The sequence below is a fragment of the Sprattus sprattus genome, assembly GCF_963457725.1.
Source record: "Sprattus sprattus genome assembly, chromosome: 6".
Taxonomy (NCBI): domain Eukaryota; kingdom Metazoa; phylum Chordata; class Actinopteri; order Clupeiformes; family Clupeidae; genus Sprattus; species Sprattus sprattus.
In genome coordinates, this window is record NC_137925.1 from 12093993 (window position 1) to 12112437 (window position 18445).

The window sequence follows — 18445 nt, forward strand, 5'->3', positions numbered from 1 at the left end:
ACATTATACCGCTTATTATACTACAGGGCTCTCAAGTGTCACGCATTGAGCGTGACAGTCACTCATTTCAGTCTTTTGTCACGCACTCCCGCCACACATCGTATTTCTCACGCTGAAAAATAACCCTGGGCTATTAAATGTGCCGCAGCCCACAAACATGACCTGCCCGCGCTGCCCTCACCATGGAGGAATCAAGCAGCTCGCACCGAATCCCCTGCAGTTCTGCCGTAAGGTGCCACTTATCAGCCAATAAAAAAAAGAAATGGGCTACACAATAGCTGATCAGAAAAAAAAGTATATTTTATATCTGTTGTATCTGGGTAAGATTTAATCCAGCAACCAATGAAAATAAAGCATCCTGGAATTGCGCGCGATTGATCTTCCGAAAGATTTGTTCACCTGAGGAAACCACTTAAGTCGTCTCCTGTTTTAATGTTACGGCAAATTCACAATGGTTTGACACAAGCAATGACAACTTGACTGCAGTTCACTCTTTTTCCTTTCTTAACTTTTGCATTTCATGCAGTTATAAGATGAAGTGTCTTTCAGAAGTTTCTGAGTTTGGGGATTAGTTGAGTAGTTATGATTGTATTTAAGATCAACAAAGGGAGGCTGTCAATGGATAGTCTGATGTTACAATGAAATATCAGAGTTAGTATAGTCTTAGCTCTTCCAATAGTTTACCTCCCATTTTCTGATGCCTCAATGATTGAGCATGGCCGTCATAGAGGAGCAGCGTCCCCTTGGCAACTTGCCGCTATTTTGGGTTCTCATTTCTTTCTCCTTCTGCAAATTATGACAGGTGCCACAGCTGTATGTGCGGGTTGTGTAATGCTTCCTCAAAGTATTCTTGGTAATGCTCAAACTCGCAAAATGGCAGATTTACGGCTTTTGTATGCCTTTGTCTGTCATTTGACTAATACAAGTACGCAAACTTTGCAAAAATTAAATAAATATAGGTTTGTATTTGCTTTTTCAATGACCTTGTATGTCTTCTTGTCCTGTCTTACTTACACCCCATGGCCTTCAAATCAAAGTCTTCTAAAACAAAATGCTTTTCAGTTAATTTTGTCTTTTTCCACAGGTCTACAGACATTTAGACATCTCACACAATGCCACAATGACTGACCTCAGCATCAGAGATGTCTCACCTCATGACTATCTCAGTAACTATGCAGGAAGATAGGTGCCAAAGAGAACACAAAGTGACACAACGTCTACGGGTGGGGTGGTATAACGTGACTGAAAGCACTTCTGCAAGAATTTGATTGAGCCCTTTCTTTGTTCCAGCACACTATGTTCTCACAACCCCCCCTTCTTAATATTTCGCTAGAACATTTTTTGCACTAGAACATTTGCCGTTCACATTTTTTCTTATACTCTAGATTACAAAAAATATAATACTGTGAGAATTAAACCAAATGTTTTGACATTAAAAACAAATTACTGGCCAAGCATTTTATTCAAATTTCTGTAAAAACATATTGGATATATTACATAAATTGACGTAGATAAATGCAATGAGTGATTCATGACATGATAAATCAAGTAAGGATGATTCGGTTAAACAAATAGCCTGAAAGGTCGAGGTGACCGAGTATCTGTGCATACACACACAGACACACATACGACACTGTTGAATCATCAACAAAGTCCCACGGAAAAAGCCATTTGCAAAACCTTCTAGTTGGACCAACGTTCCAAAACCCCTACTGGCTTCCAGCAAACGTACCATCCTTTTATTTAGTTCTGTGGAACACAATGTTCCTGGCTCAAGTTCGAAAATGTGTTTTGATGTTTCCACAAATGAGCATACTGGTGTTCTACAGTGCCTTGTATAAGTATTCACCCCCTTGGATGTTTTACCCTTTTATTGCTTTTATTGCTATCAGCAGTGGCGGTTCTACATGGAATAACGCCCCGGGCGAGACCCCCTCCGAGCGCGAAATTTTTCACGAAATAGAGTTGTAGCAAATGTCAAACGTTCCGTCTTTGAAACTGCCTAGAGAAGATATGAACATTCCGTTGGCTAATCACATGGCCCAACGTCAACCCAACTGAAGGAAATAAATAATAACTGAACGTGTGACATAGCATAAGTGTCCTTTACAAGACCTACGCGACAAAGTTTGAATGAAGTTTCTACGTTAAGCGGTTCGGGCTGAATTAATCGCAGAAAAAGGTAAGAAGAATAAGAAGAAGAAAATGCCTAGGAATAACAATACAGGGCATTTCATGCACTGTAATTAGATCTCGTGTTTGTTGAGTTAAAACCGAACTATTGTTGTATAATCATGGGCAGTAGAATAGCAGGCTAACACATGTAGGCTAAGAGTAATACCACCAATTAACATTAGCCCTTCATCATGACATGGATACCGTAATCATACAGAGAAAACATAGTGGCATACCTTTATGTTTTGCTCGTTTCTCCTCTTCTTCTTTACTTTCGAAATAGGGCGCCTGACGGTTTTGGCCATCCATCTTTGTGCTTATTTTGCACTCGACAATCAACACATTCCCCATCCCCTGTCACTCGTACAGAAGTTAAGACTAAACCAATTCACCTTGCCCTTGGTGACACATAATCAGTAGTTATCAGTATTACCTATTTGTATAAGCCATTTCACACAATTCAGAAAAACAAAAAACCGTGCAGGAATTATAGGCCTGTAATTATAATATTATGAATGTGCGTTTTTTGCAAGAAAGTCGAGGTGTGACTGACCTAAGCCCACTAATTGTATTAGAGTATTGCTATAGCCTTCAGTGGATCCCCCCGTCCCCCCACTTGTCCGTTCCAGTTGGGATACCCATACTTTTCCCCCGCGCTCCCTCCCCTTCCCCCTTTTCATACACGGCACCTTCTTAGCAAGCAGGGGCGCAAGCAATGGCGCCTGCAGCTGCAGGGGGCGCCAATTTGCCAATTCTCCACACAGTGATATGATAATAGAAAACCGCTTCGTGGCCCAGATTATTTATTTATTTATTTATTTGGTCGTGCCGCCCCCCACGTGACTTGAAAAAGTGCCGCCCCGGTCGACCGCCCGGGTCGCCCGTGTCTAAAACCGCCACTGGCTATCAGTCATGGTCAATCTAAGTTGGCTTTTTTGGACAAAACAATTCACAAAAAAGCCCTCTTTAATGTCAAAGTGAAAGCAGATTTCTACACAGTTATGTAAATTAAATACAAATATGTAATGAAAATAAGTGATTGCATAAGTATTCACCCCCTTTATATAGACTGACCTAATTCAACAGAGGTCCAGCCAATTGGTGCTAGAAGTCTCACAATTAGTGAAATGGGGATCAGTGTGCAGTGAATGTGTCTCAAGTGATTGTAGTATAACGACACCTGTGTCTGGAAGGTCCATTCACTGGTCAGTATTCAGTAATCAGTATTCCTGGCTATTGTTACACCATGACCCAAGACCCAAGATCACACTAAGCAACTCAAAGAAAAGGTGGTTGAAAAGTATAAGTCAGGGGAAGGATACAAAAAAATGTCCAAGGCACTAAACATCCCCTGGAATTCTGTTAAATCCATCATCAAGAAATGGATGGATTTTGGCACATGTGTAAATCTGCCTGGATCAGGCTGTCCTCACAAACTGAGTGACCGTGCAAGAAGGAGACTAGTAGGAGAGGCCACCAATAGACCTATGACTACTCTGAAGGAGTTTCAAGCTTAAGCAGTTGAGATTGGAGAAACTCTGCATACAACAACTGTTGCCTGGGTTATTCACCAATCAAAGCTTTATGGAAGAGAGCCACTGTTGAAAAAAAGTATCGACTACAGTTCGCCAAAAGGCATGTGGGAGTCTCCATGGTCAAGTGGAAGAAGGTTCTGTGATTTGATGAGACCAAAGTGGAGCATTTTTTCAAAAGTGTCTTTCTTCCATGAAGCTTTGATTGGTGAAGAACCAAGGCAACAGTTGTTTCTCCAATACCAGCTGCTGAAGCTTGAAACTTCTTCAGAGTAGTCATAGGTGTCTTGGTGGCCTCTCTCACTTGTCTCCTTCTTCCATGGTCACTCAGTTTGTAAGGACGGCCTGATCTAGGCAGATTTACACATGTACACAGATTTTTATGTTTCTCACTTGTGATAAAGCTGAGATTTGGAAAGGCACAGCAGTTACACAGCAGACAAGCATAAGTAACGCTGCAGTGGCAGTGAACCAGTCTTTCCAAATCACAGTACTTTTAGATTTGTTGATAATACTTAAAAATGGATGACGCTTTACCTGTGCATTCTGCTGGTATATGAGGAAAGAGTCTACGAAGCCTCGGCTGTCCTGTGGGTTCAGTGTCTCCTGCAGGTTCTTGATACAACCCTGCATCTCTTTAAGATTTTCTCCAAAATTCTCCACGACTCGAGCAGCATCCTTCAGCCATGGTTTTAACCGTGGAAACATGTTGTATAGCTACAGGAAACACCACACACAGTTAAGTGTCTATCATGATGCTTCCAAATAAATGTTGCTATCATGATGCTTTGAAGGAAAGCAGACTCTGAGGCGAGATCAAGGAATGACATCTTCATGAGGAGCAGTTAAATGATCTTCAGAGTCTGAATGAGACAACATTTCACAGAATGTTCTAGAGCATAAGAGCAAGCAGGAAAATACCATTGTAATGTCGTCATAGTTACCTGTACAGATGCAGAGCCAGAAAGCCGAATGTTCTCATTGGCCCTTTTGACCATGGCCATAAACTTGGGGTCATCGTACTCAAATCTGCTGCCGTACACAATAGCAGAGATGATATTGGAGACGGCATAGTTCACCGGTTGGGTCGTGTCAAATGCCGTACCTTAATTAATGTTAAACAAAAACGGATTTGTTAAACAAATATTTGAAAAATATACGGTATATATTTGTGAGCAACATTATTATTTAATTACAATGTGCAATAAACAGGAAATCATGGATTTGGACCCAAAGTAACGTTAATTTAACATTCAATAGCACTCAGCAAAGCGTGTGGTTTAGATTGTTTCTACATTAAATCTACTAGTTCTCTGCTTACATTGTTCTAAATGAGTAACTATTTTAAATGTATTTAGAAAGACCATTTTTGCTTTTCTGTTAACGTTATAGTAAAAAAGGCTATGGGTAAGCTGACTGCTAGTGTCAGAAAGAGAATCCATTTATCAAAAAACAGAAAACATTTGAGAGCCTACTTGTAACAGGGTTAATACAAACAGTTGGAAAAGGAAAAAATCTTGTTGTCATCAGCTAGTGTACTAGTGTTTAATGAGGACAACAGTAGTGTGGTCACTTACAACTCACGGGACTATTACCCTTCCAACATCCCAACCTAACAATTATTTGTTTGACATACATTTGTGCACAAAATCTATTTGAACAGGAAAAACAGGACAGCCAGGAAATCCACCACACAGGTACTGTTTCATTAGAATCAGAATCAGCTTTTATTGGCCAAGTAAGTTTGCACAAACAAGGAATTTGTCTTGGTGCAGTGGCTCTCAGTGTGCTAACACATATAAAACAAAATATACATCACAACACAAAACAATACAACAGTGCAAAACAATACAACAGTCCAAGAAGTCTAAAAATGTATATACAAGGAGTATATATACAATAGTGCAAAGTGGAGAGTCCAGGAAGAGCAGGAATAAATAAATGCTATGCAGTATGAGTATGACGTTTTTACAGTAGGGTGACATAAATAAATATGGTTGCGGGGGTAATTGTACATTGGTTATTTTTCACAGTGCCACAGAGGGTTAGCTGTTCAGAAGAGAGACAGCAAGAGGGAAGAAACAATTTTTGTTTCTGAAGGTTTTGGCGAACAGAGATCTGTAGTGTTGTGTTGATGTTGGTTTCCCACTTCAAGTCTCTGGACATTGTGGATCCCAGGAACCTGAAGGATTCCACAGCCAACACAGTACTGTTGAGTATGGTGAGGGGGGGCAGTGCTGGGGGGCTCCTCCTGAAGTCCACTGTCATCTCTACAGTTTTAAGCTGGTTAAGCTCCAGATTGTTGCGACCGCACCACAGGGCCAGCTGTTCAACTTCCTGTCTATATGCAGACTCATCATCCTCACGGATGAGGCCGATGACTGATGTGTCGTCTGCAAATTTAAAGAGTTAAACAGACGGGTCACCTGAGGTGCAGTCGTTAGTGTAGAGGGAGAAGAGCAGTGGGGAGAGCACACATCCCTGAGGTGCACCAGTGCTGACTGACCGGGTGCTGGATGTTGTTTCACCCAGCTTCACCTGCTGCTTCCTGTCTATCAGGAAGTTGGTGATCCACTGACAGGTGGAGGCGGGCCCAGTGAGCTGGGTGAGTTTGGTGAGGAGGACTTCTGGGATGATGGTGTTGAACGCTGAGCTGAAGTCCACAAACAGCGTTCTTGCTTAGGTCTCTGGGGAGTCGAGGTGTTGCAGGATGTAGTGCAGCCCCATGTTGACTGCATCATCCACTGATCTGTTTGCGCGGTAGGCAAACTGCAGAGGGTCCAGCAGGGGGCCTGTGATGCCCTTCAGATGGGTTAACACCAGTCTTTCAAAGGACTTCATGACCACAGATGTCAGGGCGACATGTCAACAGTAGCCGTGTTTACATGTGTCAATATAAGCCGTCTGACTAAACAGCGCAACAAAGACAGAGACCTCACATGGTTTGCAATAACAAGTATACATAATAAACGCATAATATGACCATAAACTGCACCAAAACGAAGGTAAAAAACATCAGTGTAATTGTGGTTAAACTATGTGTAATGCGATAGGTGTGTGTGGAAAATGTAACATGGAATAACTAAACAAAAAAGTAAACTTTTACGGATAATAGCTAATCACACAGCATGCATCTGTCTGCTACTACTTCCCATCCTGTTAAAATAGATGCCCAACACGACCTGACGAGCTGTCATCTGACGAGCTGTCCAACATCGAGTCGTCTGAAATCGTGTCGTTATTAGGCTCATCATCTGAACTTGTGTAGTCGGTAGGCTCGTCAACTAACACTAAACGAGCTGCAGATTGCAAAACGTCTCGGCACATCTGAGAGTGTCGCAAATGAACGATTCCGAAGGCGGAAGTGGGAGTGGGAGCAAATCTCCGTCGTCTCGTGCTCTCGCGGGAGAAAGTAGGAAACCCCCTTTGCGCATGCCCAAGGCAAGGAAAGCGGACTAAATTTCGGTCCATGTAACAGCTTAACAAAAAGAGCCGCTTCCCTTAGAATTTTTCACACCTTCTCGCAAAGCCGATTCCGTCAGAGCGGCTTACGAAAAATACAAATGTAAACGACCCTAGTGTGTTTCTGGCCTGATTGTACAGGATCCTGTCCCCACTCCTGAAGGCCTCCTCTTTGGCTTGACTAAGCTGTTTGAGCTTTGCTGTGAACCATGGTTTATTGACTTTAACAGTCAATAGTAGGCACAGAAAAGCTTTATATTGTTCTGGTTCTGCTTTACAGTCTTTTTACATCTATATTCCAGTCCTCTTCTGTTTTAAATATAAATATCAAACTCTGTACATCTGAGAGTCATGTTTTTTGGTCATTATTAGAAAGGTAAACTTGAATTTGCTGTTGGAGTTATAGACACGTTAAGGCAGTTCAAGGGCATTGAGGGTAGGCTGACTGCCCATGTTAAAGAATTGATCTATCAAACTTATCCATGTGAGTAAAATTGTGTTGGTTAGACAGTAATGTTGATTCATTAATATATTAGCGCACAAAACACTGCTAGAATTAAAAAGCAAATAATAGTTAGTGTTGATCTTACCTTCAAATTTTTCAACTACTTCAATCAGGTGTCGAGTCTCTTCTATAATCTTGTCCTCACTCCTTCTCTTGCCCATCCCAAAGTTTCGCATGTTTGTGAGGGCAAAACGTCTCATCTCTTTCCAGTTCTCTCCGTTGGAAAATAAGATGCCTGCATCCAACAGAGAATGTCAGCACACACACACGATTTAAAAACACAGGACATGATGTTAAGTCCAAAGTGTCAAATGGTTGTACATAACAGAAAACATAGCATGTAGTTACACTTAAAACAGTGTCAGAAGAGTGCAGCCAGACTAAGTACATATAAATAAATGCATAACCACAACACATGACCTTTCGCATCTAAAAGTGTGTGCAAGGAGTGAGACAGACATGCAGGGATTTCAGTGATTTTCTGTGCCCAATTTTAACATTTGTTAACATTAATGTTTCTACAGCATTTGAAAATCACTGTTATATACACTATATTGTACTTCAGGTACATTTTTGCTAATTACTTTGTTGTCCTCTTTGCAGTGGCGGTTCTAGAAAATTTTACATGGGGTGGCAAGTTGAAATTCAAGGGTGGCATATCACAAACACATTTTTTGTAGGGATAGGCGCGCTCTACATCCAAAATTAAGGCGTTTTTGGGTGCGAGTAAAAGATTGTTTACTTACAGTAGAAAAAACCTGCACTCGCAAGCTTTTCTCATTGCTATTTCATTTAATCCACAGACGCGTTTTGTCACACTGACGTTGTGGCCAAAACGCGTCTTTGAATAGATGGTCTAAATAGAATAGCTATGAGAAAAGCTTAAGAGTGCGGGTTTTTTCTACTCTAATATCAAACACACATGCCTGGTGTCTATATGTATTTATTTATACAATTCCAGATAGTGAAAACAGACAACAGTAATGTCTTGCCAAGAGTCTAGATATTGTTACAAAAACCCTGAACAAATATTTGTCTTTTTTAATAAGACTTAAAACACTGTCAGATATTACATATATTAACATATTCAGCAGCAAAACGTGCATGACATATTTCCCTTCATAATGACAAATGTGTTTCTAAATGGCCAATTTCATTTCTAATGGCTTGTTCTGTATGTATTGGGTTATCATATACAAAATAATTTATACGTGACAAAACGGTTAGTGGTATCTAAAATCTGAATTCTTAATGATACGTAATGAAAATAAAAACTGCAATAACATTTTCTGTCAGTCCACTTTACTGTAGCCTACTAAAGACGTTGGTTAGCTAAGCTAGCTAACAGTGGAAACTTCAAGGTTAGCTAGCGCAAGCTGTATAGCGAGCTAGCTACTGTATGCTACCGATTTTTGCAAGCTAGCAATAAATAAACGATTGAAATTACAACAGAACTGTCTACCACATATGACCACCCATCACATTTTCTTGATTCACGATTCAGCTGTACTGTAGATTCTTTTATCACTGCAAGCCTACAGAAGGCTTGTCTCAAGTTTGTTTTTAGCTTCTCAAATGCTTTCAAACTGGTTCTTTCCTTCACTTGAATGTAGCGGGCAAGTTGGGGCAACCACGCACGGAGCAAAGCGAACTCATGGACTCAACCATTTTACAGGGGTGGGGGAACTTAAAGATTTTAGAACAAGTTGCCAAAGAGATCAACAGCTTAAGTAGCAAAAATATAATACCATTCAATAAATTAATAGTATATTATAGGAAACACTTCTGACAACCTGGGTGGCAAGTGGGGTGGCAAGCAAAAAAAATTAGGGTGGCAGCTGCACCCCTTGCCACCCCGGTGGCTTCGCCACTTTGGCATAAACGTCTCAAATGGCACAGCCAAGTTCACTTAGGAATGTTTTTTTAAGCCAGTTAACACCTTTTATGATAGTTTTTTTCACAATTTTAAGAAAAGAAAACAAGCTCCAAAAGCCTCAGCTGTAGCACAGGAGACCGAAGCAGTAATCTGCCTTACCGAGCCCTTTGTTGAAATCATGAAATAAAGGGGTGATATCTCTGTCCCCAAACTCCTCTGCATGGTTCACTAGCGCTTGTTTAACAGTTGTGTATCCTGTTAAGACGACCACTTTCTTAGGACCAAAGTAAATGGTAAAGACAGACCCATACTTCATGGAGAGCTGCAGAGAATGAAACCAGTAAGCATCAGTAAAAACACACAAGTCCAGTGCCTGTACATGACAGTGTATAAACACAGACAATAAACACACTGGCGTGGATATTATCCAAACGATGTAAGAACGTATACACAATATTTAGCCTACATACAGGTACACCATAGTGACATTTGCTCTAACCTGGCAAAGTGAATCATAGGGCTTCTTTACATCCAGCAGCAGCAGGTTACCCAGGATAGGCAGTGGTCTGGGTCCTGGAGGTTCCTTCCCTTTCTCTGAGTTTCTAACACCGGAGGAGTGAAGACAGACAAACAGCAACAACAGCACGGCCACCAGCAGAGGGAATGTGCAGGACAGTTGGAGAAGTCCCTCCAGTAAAGCCATGGAAGCCGACAGGAAAAGAAAGTGTGTTTATAAAAAAATAGAATGATGTTGAAGCCTTCCCAACAGCTAACAAAAGCGGGCGCAGAAAAAAATCTATAAGCAGCAGCAGCAAAGCAAAGTATGTGATTCTACTTGAACAACAGGAGGCTACGCAGTTCACATCTGTGTATGATTCTACCTGTGCCAAGCTACAGCTCACTTTTTTTTTTTGGACTTTAGAGATAGAGAAGGGGGGGGGGGGGTGCTCCCTGCATCAACAGAGCAAGGCGTGTGAGACAGTGGGAGGATGAGGGTGAAGAAAGCTACAACCATTTAGCTAAATCCAATCAGGATTAAACCAGAATGTGGGCAAAAATGGAGAAATTGTTACAAATCTCTCCTGCTGCCGAGTCAACACCTCATTACTAGCAGTGACGTGCAGTCAGGGTAGGCAAGGTAGGCACTGCCTACCCTGACAAAATTCAAACGTAAAAATGTTTATTAAATAATTGTATTTAATAAACTTGTATTTGTATTTGTACCGAGTATTCTTGTGATTTATATATGCAATACATACGTTATTCCAATTGTTTAGACTTTACGATGACAATTGTATCAGTTACGCATAAACAAATACAAAAAACCGGTAGAATAAGCAGTGCCTTTACTGTCCATTCATTTTAAACGGCAACGAAAAAGTAATGTCGCGCAATCGCACTTCGATTCTGTATTCTTTAATATGTACGTCGAAAGGCACAACTGTCCTGTGCCTTTGCACGTAAATATGTTAAGCCAGTAATCATCTACGTTACGTATCAAACATGGACCAATTAAAATCGAGATATTACTGGACATTTGCGCAGCTGACGTCATTACACCAGCTAAGCGTAATCCCCGCGAAAATCAAAGTAAAAATGACAACAGCGGTATCTACCGATATTGTGGAACTTAGACATTTCTCTAAACTCGACTTTAATAGAAAAAAGGAGTAACTGGCAAGAGGGAGGCCTAGTCCAACACTGAATGAACTTCTGCAGAAAAAGGGACCAAAAATTGTTGTTTCAAACGGACTGGTATGACAAAAAAGATTGGCATTGTGGCTGTGCTAGTCAGGTGAGTTAGAAACTATTTTGAGCTTAATTTTGAAATGATAAGTGTGGGGTTGAATTAATGCCGACTGCAAGCCATTTGCTTTCATATTCAATTGAGCAGCAATTGCTGCTGACTGACATACATAATTGGCCGCTGTGCAATAAGTAAGGGATAACGGCCGACGAGCTGTGCAGTTCTACGAAGTTAATGGACGCTGCGGGGCAAAGAACACCACAACGCGGAGCTGCACAGCTGCACGACGCGGAACTGCACAGCTCGGAGGCCGTTATCCCGCTTATCTCCCGTTTACAACATCCACATTTTTTTTTATTATTATTGTTATTATTATTTAGAATTTACTTTATCTTTAGGACATTTAATATGCAAAATAACCTGATGAATTCTTGATGTGAAGCCTAGTGCTCCCGTTAGAGAAAGTAGTGAGAAAGTAGTGCGTGGAACTGGACCTTTAGTTTCCCCGGGCGTTGCTGCAAAGTGACACTCATGAGCTCACCTCTGTAAAGTAAACGGACACACGGACACAGGTATTGTTCATAAGGTTTTACTATTTATAGTTGAACTCCACGTTTCCGTTGATGGTGAAGTTGGACAGAGCAACAGGGAGGTCAAGTTTAGTAATTTTGGTCGAAGGCTCACAATCGAGCCGGCTAGTTAGCCGTGTGAGCTACCATCTGTTTCAATGGTGTTTTTTTCTAAGCGCTAACAGCCGCCTACAAATAATATTCGAGACTTTCAGTTAAGAATTACAATACTCTGCAACATCCGTGTAGAACATAAACAACTAACCGAGTCAATTTAGACATATAAAAAGTCGTGTAGATAGCTTAATTGACATAAAACATTGCCCACTAACTTGTCCCAACACGGCGCCATCTTGGTTCAAATGATCCTAGCTGTCAAAAAATAAACGTTACGTTGGTTGTCAATGGTAACCATTCAAGAGCATTGATATGGAACGGCGATTTAACTTTTCTACTGGGACTACGTCCAAGGTGTGCAGTTCCACGAACTTAATGTACACCCCATTAGCCAATCAGAAAACAGTATTTCGTTCCAGAGGGAGATAATTTAGGATAAAAATGGTTGCATTCTGATGATGGACATTAACTGGTGTGTGCGTGCGTGTGCGAGACTGAGAGTAGTAGGCCACACGATATGTTATCGTGATTGGATTTTTTTTTAAAAATATATCGATCGACTGTGCCTGTGTGCCGCACTTGTACCTACTGTTGTGACGTAGCCTATTAGCCTAAACAATAAAGTAATCTGGCTTTCATAACTCAGTGCCTACCCTCGTACAGACTTCACCGCACGTCACTGATTACTAGGGCCCTGGATATGTGAAACCAGGAGAGAAAGCAGATACGACAGTCAAAGTGTTCTGGGAAGTAGATAAGGTAAGAAATAAGAAAGTAGATAAGAAGAAAGTAGAAAAGAAAGTTAGGAGGAAGATGTAGAAGAGCTGGACAGGGAGACAGAAAGGTCACAAAAAACAATTAGGCTATGTGTCAGTTTAAGGAGAACATTCCAGAATTTTAGAAGGACAGGGACAGAAAGTACGCTGAGTTGGCAAATGAAGAAAGAAGAAATACAGGTACCAGTACAGAAATTTTAATTAATGATAGCATTAATTACTAAACAGCAGCATACTCATTCTCAACCAAGGGGTAATTCAGATGTGGCTGGGTTGATCTCGCGTCTCCCCGTTTCACAAGAGGGGGCAACGTGATTTATTTTATAAAGTAGAGTTGTAAGGAGTAAAAGTAAGTAGATGGAATAAATTATGTATAAAAAGTTAGAATGATCAATGGATGGAGTGAAAGACATAAACGGGAAAAAAGGAAATAAGATGGAAGGCAGGATAGGAGACTGGAAAGTCAGAAGAAAGCTGACAAAAGCAGAGTGAACAAGAGCAGCTATGGATATAGACAGAGTGAAGAAAAAGTGAGAGTATGGACTGAGGAAGATAGGTGTGAGAGAGTAGACTGAGAGTGAGAGATAGAAAGATGGATACATAGATAGATGGTGAGGAAAACAGCAGAGTATGAAAGTTGTCTCTTATCCGTGTTCCTAGTTAAACGGCTGAGAGGAGAGAGGGACAGAGAGACAGGCAGGGGGTCTCGGAGCTTTGACGCAGTTTATTCAATTTTGTGACAGTCAATGGATGTGGTCAGATTTCGCCAGAGTTTGTCACTCTCTCTGTTATTCTTTGTTGTTCACTCCCATATTTTGCCATCCTTTTGGAAATGACATAAATGGAGAATATTAAAGAGCTATGTTGGACAAAGCTGGAATCCAGTTAATCAAATGGATGGCGACAACAGTAAGACACTAAACTTATTCAGCCAGTTGGACAAATTGCACCACACTGTTTAGTGTTCTTTGCTTTCTTTGACATAAGGTTATGGCTTATAGTAGAAAAAATAAGTCAACAAATAGCAGAAATACAACATTTAAAAAGCAACATTTAGCAACACGAGACGAAAGAACGCAACATAAGAATATCCAATTCAGTTCAAATGTGTTTTTATACAAAGGTTTTTACACACAGATGTCATTGAACAACAGTAAGTTTGCTGGCTCAGGTATACCACAGAAAAGATGACACAACAAGCAAAGTCTGGATATCCTTGAAAACAGTTACCAGCATTACACTTGAAGTAATTGTCCTGGCAAAGTGGACTTTTTGTAATGTAACAAGGATAGATCTTTGCTGCTGCTGGACAGTGACATGTCATGTCATGTCATATCACAGACATGTCATGTCACAGATGTCATTGAAGAACAGCTAGTTTGCTGGCTCAGGTTCACCACAGAAAAGATGACACATCAAGCAAAGTCTGGATATTCTTGGAAAAAAAACAGCATTACACTTTAAGTAATTTCCCTGTCAAAGTGAACTATTTTAAACTAACAAGGACAGATCTTCTCGGCTGCTGGACACTGCAAGTTAAATGTTTAAAAAGGACCCATAGTGAACACAATAGGGAAGTATTATAAGTAGCCCGTCTTTGGTGGAGACCGATGATTATGATAACAAGTAGCCTAGTTTCAGCAAAATATGTTGATTGATGTTTGCAGCCAGGACTTACAAATCTGTGCATTTAGGTAAATAAGTGTAATGATAAGGATTCATTGTAACACTTACAGCCTCAGTGACTTTTAAGTGATTTATGGGCTATGAATAATCGGGGTCTTGTCATTTTGTTCAATAAATAAAATTGAATATTTCTTTGTTTACAAGGGCCTTAATCAAGATTATTTTTATGGTCCTCAAGTCAACAAAATGTATTGAGGGTTCAGAGAGATTAATAACTTTGAGTGCAACCGATGGGATATTATCATACGTTGAATACCTTGTGAAGAAATATTTCTAAACTAGCATTTTATCAACAACAGTTTTTTTTGCTTTTCCTACATGACTGATTAGACAGGATGAAGACTATTAGACTCCCATGGAGGCTAGACTATGTTCAATTCAATAAAATTGTATTTATATAGCGCCAAAACAAAACAATTGTCTCAAAGCGCTTTACAGAGCCCAGGGCCTGAACTGCCCTATAGAGCACCATGGCAAAAGGGGCAAGGAAAACTCCCTGTTAATCAGAAAGAAACCTTTAGCAGAACCCCGGCACATAAGGGGTGGGGGCGGGGGCATCTGCTTGAAGCGTGTATGTACACATGTACAGTACGTAATGTAGAGATCACCACCTGAGTTGCAATTATGATGGCGCAGATTTGAGATGACGGTCAGAAATTTAGAAATCGACACCGTGGAGCAAAAGCTCCCCAAAAGTCTCAACTTACCTATGAGATGAGATGTTTTATATTAACCTGCTTCTGACACTGTGTTTCACATGAAGGTTTATTCAGTAGTAGGCACCAAGTTTTTGTAGTGCTGTTGTAGTGTCGTGGAAACTATGATCAAACACTAGGGGGCAGTATATACTTTCTAGCGTTGCACACACACACACACAACCTTGTGTCCTACTTGCACACACACAAACTTGAGTTGTACTTCCACACACACACACACACAAACTTGTGTCGTACTCGCACACTTACACAAACTTGTGTCATACCTGCACACACACACAAACTTGTGTCATAGTGGCTACTGTACCTTACATACCCTGTACATAATTGAGTTGAGTTTTATGAATAAGTCAGATTTTACTGTAATACCAAGCAAGCATTGCTCGAGAGGTTTCCATGCCAACACTTATCAAAATAAATGTTTGTGTTTACACTAATCGTACCACAGATGTCAAGTGAATAGCCAACACTCTGAGTCTGGGCTTTTGTTTTCCTGAGGACTATCCAGAATATGTGCGACTGTGATTGTATAATTACTTCCTTTCGCATTGTTGGGGTGGTTAGTAACTCATGTGGTGTGTGTATGTGCGTGTGTGTGTGTGTGTGTCTGTCTGTGTGTGTGTGTCTCTGTGTGTGTGTGTGCACAAGCATGGCTGATATCTTGTAAACATCAGAGAAGTCCTATCCTCAACCACTGGGCCACTTTTAACGTGTAAGGCATGCCAGAGCACTAACACACACTTATCCTCCACCACAAGCCACTATCAGTGAAGGATGAAAACCCTTGATAAATCACTGACACACACACACCTAAACACACACTCTCTCTCTGACTCTCTTACATACATACGCACGTGCGCACACACACAAACACACACACACACACACACACACACTCACATGTGTTCATGTGTTGTAAAAATTATGAAATAAACACATTATGCAGAGCGGTTTTTCAGAGCTGGTGATTATGACATGTGGAAGTCTGATACTCAAACAATAGCTCTATGCTAACAAGGACGGTTCATTCTGGCTGTGCAAATAGATGGCTGGCTTTGTTTCCACAATGTATCATAATGGCACTAGAAAGCCTTCTGAATATGAAACTAATATCCAACAATAATAATCTATCATCATACCTCATATAGATATGATTGCCATGGTGATGTGGCTTTGATATGGAGGTCTTGGAATATCAACAATACTTGTCTCTAGTCTTTGGATCAGAATTGGAAACAGTTTTCATTTGAAAATAGAACTAGCAGTGTGAAAATTGCGTGAAATGTACTGAGGCATCTCTGGTTTATTTTTTTCTTACTTTCTTTTTTTGTATTTTTTTTTAAAGCAGAATCAAGTCTGCAGCGCTTCTGAAAAATTAAACAGGATCGATTATAAACGTGATTAGCAAGGGTATTGAATTTCTTTCCTCATCAGTTATCCAGAAGTTGGTAAGCACCCAGCACTCAGATTAATTAAAAAGCTGATAAAAAGTCCAAACTTTAACACTGGCATATGATATATAATTCAGTGATTCTATAAAACTGCTGATAACAGTTCCTTTTTTGGCACAGACACAAACAGTTCATCAATCATGGGACAAATCACAGCATAATTTACAGAGTAAAAAAGAGACACATATGTAAAAACATTCATCAGTCAACACAGCAGAAGAGAACGTGTGCAAATGTTAAACTTTTCATTTGCCTACGATAAATTAAACGAAAACCTTTTTATTTTACTTTTGAAATAAAACATACCCAAAGCCTCTTGATCACGCAGAGAACAACAAATGCAATGATCAGATTATTATCTTTGATAACTTTCTTAACCGCAATCAATAAAAATAGTTTTGGTCCTGGATATTATCACACAAAACAAGCGCGTGACAATAAGAAAGGCATTGGGAGTGTAACACTCAAATCCAGTTAGCGAGGTACAGTACATAACATGATGTCAACACCATGGCACATTACACGGAGAGAAGCATACCACACAGACTCTCAATATCACAGATGATGAGAATGTTTACATAGACCGTAACATGCAGTGGTACTCTATGCCAAAGGAAAAAAAAAAAAACATGTAGCAGTAATAGAGAAACTCTTGGCAGTGACAATAAAATAAAACAAAGATTTAAAAATGTGCCATTCATTTGGTATTTCACGTACAGGATATTTTCTCAGCTGTTACTCTAATGTTTAAATAGCACACAAACCCCTATATCATTAAACAATGTTAATGCACAATGTTAACTACAGTCCACCAGAGTAACGTTTCAAACACAGGGAGGGGGGACAGGGGTGAGGCTCCCTGCGCCCCCCCCCCTTTGTCTGGGCGAAGAGTGTGTCTGTCTGTCTGTCTGTCTGTCTGTTTGGATGCATCCGTTAGCAACAGCGTGTCTTTTCTGTCCAGTTTGTAATCCAGTGCTTCTTGGTTGTGTCCTCCTCGATGAGGAAGCCCTCGCTAAGGCGGAAGCGTTGCTCCTTGCGGATCTGAACTCCGTGGTGCGTGGGCATGTCCCTGAAGTGGGCGCTCCGCTTGAAGAAGCCACACTGTGGGGGGGCAGAGACCAGATTTAACGCAATTACTCACTTTTTTTAATAGACAAGAAGAATCTTCCTGTGGCTGCAATAGTCACAGGTTTTAGCAGTTAGTCAGTCAGTCACAAAGTCATAGGTAAAGCAGATTCCCACCTCGTAATGGCATAACCTCCATTCCTCAAAGTAAAGAATAAAGGATTGAGAAAAAATTCATGTTTTTTTTTATGTGGATGTATTTCTGTCTTTGATGCTCACTGGCACAGCCAGTGGACACTGCTGGAGTCCAATCTTAACACTGACACAGAGGGAGGCAGGCAGAGAAGCCTGTGGTTATTACAAAAAGAGTAAACAGTGTGCAAAACAGAACTGAAAGGTCCAGAAGGTAAAAACCCAGTCTGTTATTAGAACTAGTGTCTAAATATGTGATTATTTTAAATCTGCACAATAATTCCAAAGGCCAGTCATGTCACTGAATCCCTGAAATCCGCAATTTTGTTCTGTCAATAAATACAAAACGAGCCTGTTCTTTTCAGCCTGAATGGATGCACCAGTGCTTCTGTTCTCGGGTCAACATCTTGAAGTAATGATCTCAAGCGAAAAAGGACCAAAGCAGAAAAGGGAGAAAAAAAGAATGACAATCGAGAGAATAATAGGCCTCATTATTTCAGGAACATTTCTAGGAAAAGAAAGCATAGGTCAGTAGCTTTAAATGGTGAGGATGTAGGATGATTTCAACACCACCCT

At 40.5% G+C, this 18445-nt stretch overlaps 1 protein-coding gene across 1 annotated transcript in view; it reads right to left on the bottom strand.

Annotated features, from left to right (window-relative positions):
- LOC308366894 (cytochrome P450 2K1-like) overlaps positions 1-10253 on the bottom strand; it is a gene marked incomplete at both ends in the record, with an annotated part of 28248 nt that extends 17995 nt beyond the window's left edge. Inside the window, 5 exons of the mRNA XM_080840684.1 lie at positions 4245-4424; positions 4652-4812; positions 7760-7909; positions 9710-9872; positions 10050-10253. Coding sequence (XP_080696810.1) covers positions 4245-4424; positions 4652-4812; positions 7760-7909; positions 9710-9872; positions 10050-10253 — 858 coding nt within the window. The remainder of the gene's footprint in view (positions 1-4244; positions 4425-4651; positions 4813-7759; positions 7910-9709; positions 9873-10049) is intronic.
- Positions 10254-18445: the final 8192 nt, after the last annotated feature.